Source organism: Pisolithus orientalis (assembly GCF_024613125.1).
Source record: "Pisolithus orientalis strain OTSU chromosome Unknown F5J12scaffold_24, whole genome shotgun sequence".
NCBI lineage: Eukaryota > Fungi > Basidiomycota > Agaricomycetes > Boletales > Pisolithaceae > Pisolithus > Pisolithus orientalis.
The window spans coordinates 297,932-313,752 of NW_026260805.1; the positions used below are offsets into that span (position 1 = coordinate 297,932).

At 49.4% G+C, this 15,821-nt stretch overlaps 6 protein-coding genes across 6 annotated transcripts; 2 read left to right on the top strand and 4 right to left on the bottom strand.

Annotated features, from left to right (window-relative positions):
- Positions 1–5,549: 5,549 nt before the first annotated feature.
- On the top strand, positions 5,550–6,703 carry F5J12DRAFT_844349 (uncharacterized protein). Its single transcript, XM_051746263.1, has 4 exons — positions 5,550–5,624; positions 5,675–5,980; positions 6,033–6,155; positions 6,205–6,703. Exons 2-4 carry the CDS (start codon positions 5,693–5,695, stop codon positions 6,478–6,480), a joined length of 687 nt encoding a protein of 228 aa, XP_051598102.1. The 5' UTR covers positions 5,550–5,624; positions 5,675–5,692; the 3' UTR covers positions 6,481–6,703.
- A 2,535-nt stretch (positions 6,704–9,238) lies between these two features.
- F5J12DRAFT_894644 (kinase-like domain-containing protein) lies at positions 9,239–10,987 on the bottom strand (the record flags this gene model as incomplete). The annotated part of the gene is made up of 9 exons (XM_051747757.1): positions 9,239–9,485; positions 9,549–9,682; positions 9,739–9,879; positions 9,933–10,269; positions 10,324–10,429; positions 10,483–10,579; positions 10,637–10,759; positions 10,822–10,899; positions 10,961–10,987. The coding sequence occupies 9 exons, from the start codon at positions 10,985–10,987 to the stop codon at positions 9,239–9,241; spliced, it is 1,290 nt and encodes a 429-aa protein (XP_051598103.1).
- A 205-nt stretch (positions 10,988–11,192) lies between these two features.
- Positions 11,193–12,258, top strand: F5J12DRAFT_844369 (P-loop containing nucleoside triphosphate hydrolase protein). The gene is made up of 3 exons (XM_051746264.1): positions 11,193–11,358; positions 11,441–11,643; positions 11,704–12,258. Exons 1-3 carry the CDS (start codon positions 11,208–11,210, stop codon positions 11,989–11,991), a joined length of 642 nt encoding a protein of 213 aa, XP_051598104.1. The 5' UTR covers positions 11,193–11,207; the 3' UTR covers positions 11,992–12,258.
- F5J12DRAFT_246598 (uncharacterized protein) lies at positions 12,053–13,062 on the bottom strand. The gene is made up of 4 exons (XM_051738571.1): positions 12,676–13,062; positions 12,321–12,620; positions 12,226–12,256; positions 12,053–12,171 (listed from the first exon to the last, which is right to left on the bottom strand). Exons 1-4 carry the CDS (start codon positions 12,934–12,936, stop codon positions 12,122–12,124), a joined length of 642 nt encoding a protein of 213 aa, XP_051598105.1. The 5' UTR covers positions 12,937–13,062; the 3' UTR covers positions 12,053–12,121.
- Positions 13,063–13,591: 529 nt separating this feature from the next.
- Positions 13,592–14,698, bottom strand: F5J12DRAFT_246711 (uncharacterized protein). Its single transcript, XM_051738573.1, has 3 exons — positions 14,642–14,698; positions 13,706–14,587; positions 13,592–13,637 (listed from the first exon to the last, which is right to left on the bottom strand). The coding sequence occupies exon 2, from the start codon at positions 14,332–14,334 to the stop codon at positions 13,795–13,797; it is 540 nt and encodes a 179-aa protein (XP_051598106.1). The 5' UTR covers positions 14,335–14,587; positions 14,642–14,698; the 3' UTR covers positions 13,592–13,637; positions 13,706–13,794.
- Positions 14,450–15,540, bottom strand: F5J12DRAFT_246611 (uncharacterized protein). The gene is made up of 5 exons (XM_051738572.1): positions 15,143–15,540; positions 14,959–15,090; positions 14,864–14,902; positions 14,642–14,813; positions 14,450–14,594 (listed from the first exon to the last, which is right to left on the bottom strand). The coding sequence occupies exons 1-5, from the start codon at positions 15,226–15,228 to the stop codon at positions 14,565–14,567; spliced, it is 459 nt and encodes a 152-aa protein (XP_051598107.1). The 5' UTR covers positions 15,229–15,540; the 3' UTR covers positions 14,450–14,564.
- Between the last annotated feature and the right edge of the window lie 281 nt (positions 15,541–15,821).

The following is a 15,821-nucleotide window of genomic DNA, read 5'->3' on the forward strand; positions in this document are numbered from 1 at the left end:
TCGAGCCAGACCTACTAAACCCCAAGAATTATGACTGCCCACTTTGGATGGACGACTATCACGAGTTCTTACAAGAGCTCACAACTAATTTTGGTCCACATGATGCCATAGTGGATGCTGTCCAACAACTCAAGAGCCTTACTATGAAGGATGGCTCTTGAATTACCAAGTATGTCATGGAGTTCAATCGCTGGGCTTCACAGGTCAAGGACTATGGTGTCAGTGCACTCTGCCACCACTTTTATAGTGGACTTCCAGACCACATCAAGGATGAAATCATTTGTGTAGGAAAACCTTCTACCCTCACACAACTCCATGAACTCACTCAGACTGTCGATGTGCACTACTGGGAGTGTAAAGCAGAGATCTTGCGCACCACCAAGTCCGCCACTGACAGGTCGCAGCCTTCCAGCTCCGACAACAAGTATAAATTGTCGTCCTCTGCCTCTGCTCCGAGGTCCAACACCAAGGGCAAGGGCAGGCAAAAGGATCCGCCCAAGTCCGATATTGCCCATCTTCTGGGCAAGGATGGCAAACTCACCTCCACTGAATGCCAGCATAGGATGAAGAACAACCTTACCTCTTCTGTGGAGAGGTGGGCCACTCCACTAAGGACTGTCCCAGGTCTACCTCTTGCACAGCCAAAGCCTGTGCAGCTATGGCTGGGACTCTGCCTCCTCTGCCTGCAGAGAAGGCAGAGCCAAAAAATTAGTCTGCTCCTCCAGGGAGCTCGCACAGCCTGGAGGAAGTGTTGACCCCAACTGTGCACAACTGGTGTCACACACCAAAGGTGTTTGGTGAGGTGGACATGGATGTAGCTGATGAATGGAGGTGAAGACCATAGCCCTCATGTGAAGAAGGACAGCCAGCAATGTTGGCAGTCATCCCTTGCACAAGAACAGGTTGTCAATGCCAAAGAAAAAGGAGGAGGCAGGTTAAGTGCCAATAAAATTCTTAAGCGCCCATGTATGGCATTCTGGTTTTCGATGTATCTCCACCAATTCTGCAGACACCGAAACCATTCCCACACTCGCTTGTAGTGCTCAGCCATGCAATCCTACCTTCCAAGATTGGAAAGGATTTGTGCACTCCACATGTTTCTACAGCACTCCCTCCAAAAGATGCTCATTTTGCTAATTCTTCTGATATGGCTGCCTCCACATCAGTCATTTCACTTGTCCCCTTTGCTAGGGACCATGGCTACATATATCTACCAGGAGTTCCTACCAGCTTCCATCCTGAAGCGTCCTGGTACATCCCACCCTCATCTGCCCCCTCTCAGCCCATCCAGCTTGGACAGTGTGTTCTTTTTGTCAGTATGACCTCCAGGAGGACATTCTTTGGTCGCCTCAGGTCTGTCATTCGCTTGGAAAGGTCTTATGTGGTCATTTCAGTCTCTCTGGTCCAAGAAGCATATGGATCCTTCCTCCCTGCCCCCTGCAACATCTTCATACCAGTCTTGTCCATCATTCTTCCAAAATTGTGACAGCTACAGTATAATCTACTGTTCTCCACTCTCCCTGATTGCATCCATGACAAGTATGATGCACATCTTGCCTCCTTGTTGCAAGATACAGCAGAAGACGCTCCCCCTTCATCCTCTCTTCCAACAGAGCCTCATTCATGAAGTTTTTATTTGCTTCACTGAGAGGATGGTTTGGGGGGGAAAGTTGTGATCCCCTATGCTCCTGTCACCCCACAGACCCCCAAAGCTTGACCCCTGTTGACATCTGACTCACCCTGTCCGCTTTTGGATGTACTATATTGGCATCAGATCAGCACTGCCTCTCTGTCATCCCACTTTGGCCTAGAAGTGATATCTTTGAGATGTGACATGCATGGCCTCCCCCTAATGTGATTCCAGTGCACTTTCCCAGTTCCTGACATTGCTTGACTCATACTGTGACATTCTGACTGTCTTTGACTCACCTATTGCCAATACTTACCAATCTTTTGACTTTGCTTACTGATTCTTCGCTTTTTGGCTTACTTATCCTTACCAATGCTTACCAATGCTTTCCAAGATGATTACCCATTGCTCACATTCCTTACTCATCAGTTACCAATCACTTACCAAGTGTTTGCACCTTGTTTTCCATAGGCAACACCCCTGTACTGTATATAAGTCACTGTACTTAGGTAGCAAAAAAAAAAGAAGACATCAGAGAGCCCCTCTTGCTCGCAATTTATCATCTCTCAGTAAAACATTCATCAGCTTCAATAGTTGAGACTTTATTAAGGGTCTAGCTATCATCTACTTTGCTTATCATCATCTATCATCCATATACTTTGCTCCAAGCCCTCCCTGAGCTCAGTACAGCTTAGGACATTGAATTAAGTCACCATCCATCCTTCTGTAGGCTGACAGCAGTCTACCCTATCACTTTCTATCACATTCTTGCTCCCTCTTTGTCAGGAGCACCCCCAACCCTCAGCACTCATCTTTGAGTGTTGTAGCTTGCAAAAACCCTCCCAAAGAACAGGTTCTACCATCTAGGTACCGCATAGGCGCACCACCACTCACTTTCATTGTCTTTTGTGTTGGTTTTGGTTGGTTTTCACCACTGAACCTCACTTTGACTCACATCAGATGACATGAGTATAGTGCAAAGGGTTGAGTATGAGGTTGGAAGGGAGATGACCATGGCTATGGCAACAAGAGAGTCTTCAAGGGGCTGTCCAAGAGACTTTAGGATTGTTGCCTTCTGCCACATGGCATTAAGCTGTGTCTCCATCAAGATGTCATCTGCTAGGGTACCACAAAATAGTTCACCAATAAGGTAGGCTATTGTTTGTTTCCCTTTGCCTTCATAGCACTTGCATAGCTTTTTCCAGACTCCTGCTGCCATCATGGCATGCAGAACACCACTAAGTGGGTCATCCTTTAGAATGAGCGTGATTTGAGCCCTTGCTTCTTTATCTCTGTAGTGCCAGTCTGCACATGCAACTGGATCAGCTGCTGCATCAGGTGCCTTCAACTTTCCTTCTATGAGCTCCCAAAGTCCACAGACATCTAGGATCATCATAATTCAGTACTTCTACATCTGGAAGTTCAAACCATTGTCTTCGAGGGATGGTATGTCATAGAGTCAACTGGAGGCTTGAGTAGCTTTGCCTGAAGGTGTAGTAGAGGTTACTGTTGAGGTGGAGACCAGGACCTTTGAGGGACCAGAAGTGGATGCTGACAGACCAGACATAGTAGACACTTTGTACCAGACTTGACATGTTCAACTTTCCTAGGATTAGAACTCGCAAGTGGAGCTCATAACCTTTTGGAGGATGACGAGCTGCAGGATTGTCAAGTCTATGGAGAGGAATATACTCAGACTTCAAGTTGGTTGAAGCCAAACAATTAACTACCTATGGAGAGGAATATACTGTAGGTAGGTAAGTAAGTGTTCCAATATAATGAATGGAAGGAGTCCCACCTCAGACTTCAAGTTGGTTGAAACTGAGGTGCAGTAAGGAAAAAATAAACTGCTAAGTGTCCACTTTTGGATTATGTAATGCTGTGCTCAGTGAACCACAACTAAGGTAAAGGTGATAAACTCCAACATGAGTACCTGATGGGAATGAGTAGTCACTGGTGTATGGGGTTCTGAGGGGTGACCATGCCACTGTGATCTCCAGTGTACATAAGCATGCTGTGGCTGTATCCTCGCCTCCTGTCCCTGGGCCTCCCTACTCCAGCATGTCATTATGGAACCGAATATAGGGAGATGCCTTACTCTTACCAGACGATTGAAATCGACACCATATCCTGAGAAACGAGCTGGTGAATAGCTGTACCAGTGAGCGAGGAGACATTCTACAGGACTAGATCTATGGCGCTCCATTTGGGAAGAAAATAATGCATGCAATACACACAGGTATGCATGGTACACAATATATAATGCACGACACAGGATAATGCATGACACAGGATATATGGTGCGAGGCACGCGATGTCGGGAGTGCACGAATGGTTGGCCATTTATGGAGGTGAACTATCCCAAGTAAATGCGGGGAGTGACAGTCTAGATGATTTAGCAGGTAACTACATAGCATGGACTCTATGATACTTTGATAGGAAGAGAGGTGAACCATACTGCTGATTCCATGAAGCACCCATGGGACGACATCCGTGTGGTATGAGGCTCTCCTACGACCCTGCGTCAAGTTGTCACACCATTATCTTAACAAAGGTCGACCATGACACCAAGTACTGCGTGGGATCTTGATGGATCTATATGGTGCTCCGTTTGGGTAAAAAATAATGCGCGCGATACACAATATACAATGTGCGACACAGGACATATAATGCACGATATGTGATAATGTACTCGGGGACAACGCTTGACTCGTGCTTGTATTCAACTGATGCCATCCAGTGAAACAAGCCTACAGTATTTGCTAGTAGAATCTAGATTTTCCCGACACAGAAACCACATGAACTCGGAGACATAATGTCGATTTATCGATTGCGTGAGGGTACACATTGAACATGGAGTGAAGGTATATTTGCATGCATCCGAAGTGTGGATTCTGCATGGACTACGGCCTAGCAAATGATCTTCCTGGGGGCGGCCTCGAATAGAGAAGTTTGCGACAAATATTGTCACCAATCATGGGTTAGGGTTAGGGTTTGACTTCCCACGCCCACAGTAGCACGATTTACCAAGGCTTCCAGCTATCGATGTAGCAATGTTCCCATCCCATTCCACCACAGTTAATGCCAGTCATATCTGCAGCGTGATTTATGGTGTCCCATACTAACAGGAGGAACGCATACAATTCGCTAGTGGTTGTCAAGGAGTTCTTTCAGGTCAACTAGCGCTTTGAAGTTCTAACATTTCGAATCCATCAGCAAATCACCTTTCCTGTCCAGTACTGGACAGCACTGGACGGACTCCCCAGAACTGCCGGTGCACGAAGTAGTTTACTGATTGATACAACAACATGCTGTGTGAGCCCCCTTTTTTATAAAGGAACCATGCCCCGTTGAAGCCAGTATCAACCATCCCCCACCGCCATGGACGACATCCAAGAGGAAGGGCAACTCCCTGGACTCTACGATGAGCCTCAATTCCTGCCGTCCGACTTCGACTACTATGGCCCAAACGATAACTGTTTATCTTTGACCTCGACGGGTCTGTCGGTGAGCCATTCCATAGCGATGACATAACGCACATGACGACTATCAACACGTTTTAGAACGCCGAAGACTTTGGTAACAACGAATCGCTTCCCTACCTCCTCCACCCTCCGGACCTTTCCTCAGGAAGTGATCAAGGGTCGCTTTACCCGACTGACCTGCACATCGACACAAGACGACTTACACCGCACCCTCCTTATTATGACTCCGGGGGATCAGAAGTATCGACTCGTGCTCCGTCTTCTGCTGTTCTCACGCCGGGTCCGGGGTCGGCGATGGACACCCCGCTACCCGACGTCCGTATCAATACCTCACCGCACTCGGTGCTAGATGCGTCGGTTGCACACCTCGTAGGTCATATCTAAAGAGATTCAAGGAACTTACGACGAACAACCCTCCGTAGAGTCCAACGAAGTCACCCCCTTATTCTGCTCTCTCGCCCATTTCACCCCTCGAGGGTGTGCAGGTCGAGCAAAGCAATGACGATGACGTAAGATTTCCTGACATCTTCGAGTAGCCAGCTATGCAAACCAATCACAGGACGAAGTAGCTGAGGCCATGCTACCCCACGTCACGAACTGGTTCTGGGTTCAGAGATTCGCCATCATCAAGACTGGAACTGGAATCTTCGTTCCCCAGAAAATATACCGCCCATACACGGAGGCGGACCAGAAACGCTACATCGCTGAGTGCGAACTCAAGCCAGTCATCTATTTCTTTTCCAGTAACCCATACGAATACGGTGTCACACTGGAGGACGCCATAAGGTCTAAGCACAAGGATTTGCAGGACAAAGACGAGCCAATGTTTGTGGGATGTGGTCCGTCCGTGTCCATCCGCATCGAGGTGCGCCCCTTCGTAAAATTACCAATACACTTCGCTCATCACGCTCAAACAGTGGCCTGGTTATCGCCCGTGGACCAAGCAAATCCCCACCAATGACTTCAAAACGCCCAAAGGACCGATCACTCGAGCCAAGCTGGTCAAAAACCTAGTGAACTGTGTCAAGCGTTTCATTGAGGTACGCTTGGATAGCTGTGCATTGGAATTTCTTTTGACGATCATTACAGTGGGCAGCGAAGCAACCTATGGAGACAAATGCTGACCGCAGGTGGAAGGTTGGCCCGAAGCGTATCAAAGTTGAAGATTTGATCCTGGTCTCTCTCCACCACGTCACAAAGGGCAGCTGGCAGCCTCAGCTACGTCTCCGCCGGGAAAGCTACGTGGAGTCTGCTCCGTCAGATGCAGACTGCTCAATCGGACTCGGACAAGCTCAGACGGTACAGATGTCTGCGGGTGTCAACGTGCACAACCTCACAGCTAACCTGGCACATCTTACTGTCTGACCCGTCTGGCATCATCTAGTAAACGGTGCTTTGTACAGTATGTAGTTTGTTTGAGGAAATTGTATGGGCTAGCACATGTCACACATGGCAGCTTCTAACCATTCCCTGTACATCCTCCTGGCATATGCATACATTGGTTTGTTATTTCCTTGTGTTCTCCCCAACTACAGAACCCGAAGACAAAGGAGCCCATCCCCCCCCTCCCCCCTTCCTCCTCTTCCGCATTTTCGAACGGAAAAGCTGGCCCTTGCACTTCTTACCAAGATTTTCTTACGATCGATATACGACGTGCGTCTCCCCAACGATTGCGTCGACCTCATAAAGCGTTCCTTTCTGTCGTTCACTACTGGAAGAGCAAGTCCAAGCACCGCGGACATATGTATCTAGGGCCACTGTGCAGAGATCCAAGCATGACGCCGCCTGCGGAACCGTATTTAACCGTATCCACGCCTTCTCGCGAATATATTGTCATTCGAACGCTCGACACCCTTGATCAGTCATTGTCTTCGACCTCAAGCCGCTCAAAGTTACTCCGTAGACAAACGCGCGGTTGAGGTGGTCGCACTCCCTCCGGTACGCAAATAAAGGTATGGGATAACGGGGCCCATGGGCTCAGGACATCACGAAGACACTGCGTTTGCTACGAGGCGCTAGGTACCAGCCGTCGGTACCGTTATCTTTGACATTGGGGCCATCAGCCCGTCAGCACAGATGCGAATGAGCGGAACAAAAATCTTTTTTCCGGATGGACAGATCGTATGCTAACCTGAAGTCGGCTAGGTTGGCCAGGTACACCTTGTTTCGTTTCATGTGATATGTAAGTGCAACCAGCAAACAGCCCGCCGCCGACTCTTTTGATCTTCCGCTTTTCAACGATTCGCCGCAGCGGAACGGTATGACGCTGCATCTGTAACATTAAACAAACAAAAATAAAACAGCTGATTGCGCGACTTTTGCAGTAATGCGCAGAAAATTTGCAGGTGGCTGTGCCCACAGCTACTGACTAAGCAGGGCACGTGCACGGGGGAGCGAGTGAGTCAGGGCTACACGCACTCCTCGCCCGTTCCTCGGGACTCGTTTCGATGCTACTGTACATAACCCATGTAATAATGGGTATTTGCCAAGAAATGGGCCTAAATACGCTAGGCCAGTGATGACTTGTGGCGCGGAGTGCGGTCACATGAATTTGCAGGTGGCGATGCCGTGTGAATTTCCCGAAGGAGCAATCCCGCCACCAGGCGGGAGGGGCGGGGGAGGGGGTCGAGCGTTCGAGCGGGCCCTGTGGGGCATCACGGCCTCGTGGATTGGGCGGGATGACTGGGGAGGGTGCCGACGAACTGCGTTCACGTCCTGCCTACGTTTATCTATTTTATCTGCCCTCCTAGCTAGTGCAAAGTGGTACAAGGTGGCTGTGTTAAAAATTATGCAGGGGTAGTATAAAAAGTTGCGCAGGAACAGTGCTGCAAAAGTCGCGCAATCAACTGTTTTATTTTTTTTTTGTTTAATGTTACAGATGCAGCGTCATAGAACGGCGATACGTTCGTGCCGTCATCGATCATCATCCAGTATATACACAAGCACCACTAGTATTTCTATACGCACAGTAATGTAGTAATATCCACGTATATATGTACCTCAGGAAACAAGACGATACCGAACTGTCACCTATGACGCTGCATCTGTAACATTAAACAAAAAAAAAATAAAACAGTTGATTGCGCGACTTTTGCAGCACTGTTCCTGCGCAACTTTTTATACTACCCCTGCATAATTTTTAACACAGCCACCTTGTACCACTTTGCACTAGCTAGGAGGGCAGATAAAATAGATAAACGTAGGCAGGACGTGAACGCAGTTCGTCGGCACCCTCCCCAGTCATCCCGCCCAATCCACGAGGCCGTGATGCCCCACAGGGCCCGCTCGAACGCTCGACCCCCTCCCCCGCCCCTCCCGCCTGGTGGCGGGATTGCTCCTTCGGGAAATTCACACGGCATCGCCACCTGCAAATTCATGTGACCGCACTCCGCGCCACAAGTCATCACTGGCCTAGCGTATTTAGGCCCATTTCTTGGCAAATACCCATTATTACATGGGTTATGTACAGTAGCATCGAAACGAGTCCCGAGGAACGGGCGAGGAGTGCGTGTAGCCCTGACTCACTCGCTCCCCCGTGCACGTGCCCTGCTTAGTCAGTAGCTGTGGGCACAGCCACCTGCAAATTTTCTGCGCATTACTGCAAAAGTCGCGCAATCAGCTGTTTTATTTTTGTTTGTTTAATGTTACAGATGCAGCGTCATAGTCACCGCAAGTCAGCGATACAAAAGTAGAAAAAAAGACTATTCCCATATCGAACTAACAAGGAGTAGATTGTGGGGAAAGAGTTTTTGCATTAGTCATTGTCATCCGGGTGGAACCTCAAAATGAAAAGAGAGCGTTCCCCCACGAAAACAATAATATCCAGATGAAGGGTGAAACTCAGTTGCATAAGAGTGGAGAAGACAGAGGTATCATAGCACATCTTTGCTTGAGATGAGGTAAGAAAAAGAAAAAGGACCATCGTACATGGGCATTAAATGACGTTTGCAAATGTGAGAAAGAAATCCCATCCTTTCCACGCACTGAGAGCAGGAAAGTGGCGGGAGGTCAGTGAGACCAAAACGAGGACAAGATCCGCTGACCAGAGTGTCGGAAAAATAAAAGGGACGCATATTCAAGCCTTGTTCACCGAACACAGCCGTGGGCAGGGTCCAGGGCGAGATCATGAGTAAGCCTTCTCTCCGTACTGCACGTTCTTCATTTGCACAGGTTCGCAACCAGTGTACGGTGAGCAGTCTTCTGATGTAGTAATGCGCGTCAGCCGCTGCTCGGTAGCAGCTGGTGTCACAGGTCTCGATGCTATCGGACCACCCGATGACGACGTTGCAGCGGTGAAGGATGACACTATCTGCTGGTTATGCGGATAATAAGAGCGGCGTAGCATCTTCTTGAAGTCATAGGTCTCAAATCTGTGATCCCGAAAAAAACTTTGAACCCTGCCTGACGCATTTTTATGCTGCAAGGTGACCTACTGGTCTTCCATCTGTCGCATTTCAACACTCAGGGTGTTGACATCTCGGTTCTTGCGCGTCTTGGCTTTCAGCGGGTTGTCCTCTAGCAAGAGTTCTTCCAATTCATGGGACGCGTCAAAGTTGGCTTTCTTCGACTGATAGACAAAGGAGTGAGCTATAACACGACTGTGAGAGATTTTCCACGACATACGTCAGGAATGAAGGGCGGAGGTATCGACTTCGTTTCGAGTGCTGTCCAGTCGATACAGCTGAACCAGGGATGACGTCGGAGTTCTTCGAAGCCTTCCCCGGATTTGCATCCCAACCGTCGCGAAGGGTCTCTCTCCAGGAACTACTACGGGGTAAACAGCTAGGCCAATGGACCAATAAGAATGTGTGACGTACACCCTTGACAGCCTGCAGAGCAGCACGACTGCACTTCTTCTCCGCGTCTTCCGGGAATCGCAAATGGTCCTTTGTGATGCTATGTGTCAAGTCGGTGTTTGTCCTTCCCTTAAACGGCCTACGGCCAAAGAGAAGTTCGTAGGCGCACACGCCGAGAGACCACCAGTCGATGGTGTAGGTGTATCCGCGCTTGGCGAGGATCTCGGGGGCCATGTAGGCCATGCTTCCTGCGACGCCGGATAGTAGTCGGCGTTCAGAGAAGTGGACGGCGATATTGAAGTCCGTTAGATGGGCGTGGCCGGAGGCATCGAGGAGGATGTTGTCTGGTTTCAAGTCGCTGCATAGGAATTCAGTGGTTTGCAAACAGCTTGGTGGAAGCACCCAAACGCACCGGTGCGTGATGCGATTCTCGTGGAGATATGCCAGTGCCGACGCAATTTCCGCCACATAAAACCGCACCGTGTCTTCAGAAAGAGACCCTGATCTTTCAAGGTGAACTGGGCCAAATTACATCAGGTCAAAATCAGAGAGACAGACGAGAGATACGCACATCGCAGATCGCCTCCGAGCATCAAGTCTAGCACAAAGAAACAATTTTCGTCGTCCTGGAAAGCATACCGCATGTTGACAACGAATGGGTGATCGATCTAAAACACGCTACATAAGCAATTTAGGTGCGAAAGTGGGGGGACAACACTGCCGACCTCTTCGAGTAACTTTCGCTCCTGAATTATATTGGCGACGGCTTTCATCTTGACACACTTGGCTTTGTTGATGTACTTTAGGGCGTACAATTCTTGCGTCTGTTTGTGTTGGACCATCCGAACCTGTGCGATAGAAGATTGGGGAGGTGATGGTGATGCAAACGCCTCGTGTGGTAAATGCTTACCTTTCCAAAGGCACCTTTACCGACGCATCGTAGGAGGATAAAGTGGAAAAGATTGACTTCCCCGTCAAAGTCCACGGGCTTTATATGAGCGCTTGAGTTGAGAGATGTGTATGTCCTTTTTTTCGATCGAATGACACACCTGTGGTCTACAGCAGAGGGCACCCATAATGACGAGTGTGACTGTTGCAGACTAAATGGTTTTGAATGAAAGAGCGTTGCTAGGAGCGTTTGATAAAAAATGCCGGCCTTTCGTCGCTGGCACTGCCCTGCACGACGACCCAGGCGTGTTTGAAGTTTCAACTGAATTGCCAGCTGTAAGCTCTAAGATATTTCTGTCTGGCCTGATGCCGTGATGTGTGACACTCAGAGATTGTCACGCTCATAACATGTCACGCTTTCACCAGCTCATTCAACGGGCATCGACCATGACAGCGACGACACCGCTCGTCGTATTTGGACCCTCGGGAGTGGGGAAGGGTACACTCATAAAGCGTCTCTTCGCAGACTACCCAGACAAGTTTGCTTTTAGCGTATCTCGTACGGCGTGATTTCACCTCTCCACGCCGTCTTATTGAACTTACCATTGCGAAAAAAATCAATCATCGGCGTCCACTACAAGATACCACGCGTGCACCGCGTCCAGGCGAGACAGATGGAAAGGAATACCACTTTGTTACCCAGGATACATTCAAGTCTCTCTTAAGCGAGAACGCCTTCATCGAGCATGCACAGTTCTCCGGCAATTTCTACGGTACTAGTGTCCGGGCTATCGAGGCCGTGCAATCAACTGGAAGACGTTGCATCCTCGATATCGAGTCTCAGGTGCGTCGCGTCTTCGATGAATGCACGTCAACGACATCTGACCGGAGCACGGTTGTCCAGGGGGTCAGACAAGTCAAGGAAACCGATTTACACCCCGTCTACGTATTCATCTCTCCTCCATCGATGGGAGTGCTGCGAGAACGTCTGCGTGGTCGCGCGACAGATTCAGAAGAAGCCATCCAAAAGCGGCTCGCTACTGCCATCGTGGAGATCTCGTACGCGCGAGAGGAGGGAGCATGCGACTACATCATTGTCAATGATGATCTCGACACCGCATACAACAAGTTTAGAGACGTGGCATTGGGGAACCCGATACAGGGAGACACCTTACCCCCGCTAGACGATTGAAATCCTAAAAAAAGAGCTGATAAATAGCTGTACCGGTGGATGAGGAGACATTCTGCAGGATTAGATGTGGATGAAGTATATAGCCTTGATATATAAATACCAGTCCATTGGAAAAAGTACATTTCCAGATTTACATCCGGAATCTGAGATATGCCATCAGCAGTGCAGAGCAGCCGGTCACTGTAGACGGCAACGGCGTCAGTAGCCGCCTATTGCGGGGACATAGTAACATACCGAACCCGACCAAGTACTGGAGCGTGGTCGCCTAAATTTGAGCGCAAATGTTGAGTATACCACGGCCAATCGCAGACGACAGGATCACATCATACCTTGGACACTTGGATGGCTGTTCTTAGGTTCGCAATCTCCTGCTCTATCCTGGTGTCGACTTCCTTTATCTTGAGTTCTTGACCGCTGCTCTCCTCTCTCATCCTGCCCTTTTCCAGATTTAGGTCGAGTCGTACTCCAGCCTGTGTACGAGTAATCTCTTCTCTGAGTCGCTGCTTGAGTTTCTCCATGTCAGTTTGCAGACGGTCATTCTCCGCTTTGAGCATGGCGAGATCGTTCTTCTCCATGAGCTGTAGTTCTGACTTGATCTGTGCGATGTCGACCTGTTGTGTGTATTGGTGCTACCACACGTGTTGAGCGAGCGCAAAGTATTGTGTTGGACGGACAAATACATACCTTTTCCTGCTCGGCCTTTGTGACCATATTGCTGGTCATGTTGCGTATACTCTCGTCAATGACCTCTGCCATGGCATTCATGATTCCTTCTGCCTGTGCACGAGTCAGTCCCTCGCGTTCGAGGCGTTGCACGAAGTGATGGGTATCAAAATGAAAGTCCCGTCTTGACGCCGACGAGCTGAACGCCTTGCCCGGTGTCCGAGCAGCGACACCGTTACATTGCAGCCTCGGTCTGAATGCGAGTCGGACAGCAGAGGCCATGAGTTGAGTTAAGAAGAGCTTCCGTGAGAAACCACGCGTCCGTCCTGGCCTGTGCTTAACGAAGACACCGGGCTACAACCAGTCAGCAGTATTGATTGCAAAGAATCTCTCTTGCCATTTGTCTCAACGTTTTTCTGATAGTTCCCAAATCAAACACATTGTAATTGTAGCATATTATCCAATTGAACTTTGACAAGATATAGCAGACGAGGAAACGAGCAAATTCCAGTGTGCCTTATTACCCTACACAACCACCGAATACTGATGAATTTTGCTAGTTTGCCAGCGCGGTCTAGCCTGGCTAGAGACAGTCAGTGATCGTAACAAGAATGTGCCCCTACATACCTCCTACATCACAAATGTACCGTCTCCAGTTTCACCTTCAGGTCTTCTTTACTATTATCTGCAATATTATTGAGTCGCATCTTCATTTCATACGTCTGCACCGCATCACGAAACTTCTTCGCAGGCCGGAAAGCAAGGACTTCTTCCGTCTCGTGCCTTTGCCAATTCATCTGTAGCGTCCCGTCCCTTCGCAACAGGATGGCATATGTACGGCGAAGAGCTCCGTAGCTGAGCATCAGCAAGCTGCTGCTAAGGATACCAAGCGCAAATTCGTTTGCGGCCGACTTAGGCGGGTTACCTTTCACCATAACAATGTCGTCGAACAGAGGACTCGAAACGCGAAGATTTCCGGGACTCTGATGGTCATATTTGCCGCTTGGAGAATCAACGCGTGCAGGAATGATCAACAGCCTCATCGACAGACCTATATTGGTTAAGCTGAGAGGATCGTCGAAGGATCCCATCTGCACAGCTTCTAGTGCACTGATCTTTGACTTGCCGAATAAATAGCATTCAGGGCCAGGGGGAATCATGCGCGAAGGATGGATATGACGCGGAATGGCATGCCACGTCTAGAATCGCCTGAAAGAGCCTGAAGAATGCGTGTTCCGGGCCCTCTCCATATGCAACCAACATGCTGACGCCGAATATTCCCATCATGCAATACGACTTGTCCTCCGCCCTGGTGGTGAGTCTTCGAGCGACCCACCTCATGCGTTCGGGTAAAGATGGGTTTCTGAACCCAGGCTCGAAGTCACGAAAATGACGCGGTTCTATACCAGTTGCCGCCAAGATGGCATCGCCAAGAAGGCGGAACTGGAGGGAGTAGGTTCCACCACCGAATTTTCTGGCATCCTCTTCATGGATCTTATCGTTCGGGAAGTCGGTAAGCGGGAACCAGTCCTTGTTATAGAACTTGAATCGCAACGGCGCAAGGAGCTCCTGCAAGGTCCATCCCCGTGTGAACCAGCGATCTGCGGCAAGGTCAAGCAGAGAGTTTGTTTGGCCGACATAAGCGATGCAAATGGCCGCATTACGATACCATGCGAACATCGAACGGATCGGTTCGTCCAGTTCTGCGCTACTGGACTTGTCGATACAGATCGTGTCCGCCCAAGCGAACTCGACCTTGTAATCTTCATGCGCGATATTGCAAAACTTCGCGAGTTTCTTGTAGCCTTGCTTACCACGGCTGGACGGGTTGTGGAAGTCTTAATAATTGGGCTCGTCCGCTTCCCACGTATGTGATAAGATGGCGTATCTTGTGATGTCCTCCACCTCCTTTAGTAATGGTTTCGCCGCGCGGCTTGTTCCTGAAATATTCATCCTTGGTTGCCCAAATCATCATGTTCATCCATACCTGTTGCGCCACTGCTCGCACCACATTCTCGAGTTTTGTCTTGACAAGATAATCTGCCGCCGCGCTTCTTCCCATGAGCGTCATCTCCGGTAACTTTATGACCCGCAGGGGGACGTTTGCAAAGACGTAAGAACGAATCTTTGACTGGACACCGCTGTGCAGACTAGTTCCACTGGAGCAACATCGTCAACCCCTATCATTAACTTACAGTATCCCACCTACTCAAGAGGCGGTAGTGTTGGCTGCTCGAGAAGATTGTTACTGGAATGAAGGTGCTCATCATATTGGGATTGAAGAATGAGAGACGGCACACGTACAACAGAAACGATTGTTTGAATTTTGCGTAGTCCGACTCGCTGAACTGCTGCAAGCACGCTGTGGCCAGGTTTCTGTGTAGTCGCCTGAACTGACTCAGTTTATCAAAGATCGATGTGGACGGGTTGCACGGCCTGCAAGAGACGGTATCCCATCAGTCTAACGTGACGTGTAGAATACACTAACTTTCTGCGAGGCATAGTGTATATGCGATCCACAGCGTGTATGCGACCCATAGTGTATACGCGAGGCATAATGTATACGCGAAGCATGGTGTGAACGTGGACGCTGATGCAGGATTAGAAGTAATGCCTTCACCAAGTTTCTGGTGGCCTGAGCCAGGATTTTAATCGCCAATAATCTTCCACCTCTTGAATGGGTCACTGATAGTTGAGTGTTGAGGCGTATTCTTATATCCAAAGCAACTGGCGTCAAGAAGGGCATTCGTGAGAAACCTTCCTGCCTGCCAGAGAACGATTGTCCTCCGTCGTGCCTGAAATAGGGGAGACTAAACCTGCCATATCATCGAGCACAGCAAAGAGCACCCTTGGTTCGTCCTTGACAGAGGGGCGTTTTGTCAGTCACGATCTTTGGTCTACACACGGGAGATTACCCCGCCACAGAAGGTATGTGTGTCTTCTGGACAATTCAACCTTTCGCGGGGTGTGACGGATGGAGTACCTCGGTCCCGTAAGGCGGCTAAGCTGGTGCTGACGTCGTCTCGAGGGACGGAACTGACACGTATTTTCCTCACATTGGAGCAGTGAGAGAGAGCCTCGCGAGCACTGAGCTGAGCTCGAGGCAAGCACTTCGACGATCTATCATGTCCACGCCTACCTCCGTCCGACTAAGACCAACGTGGCTG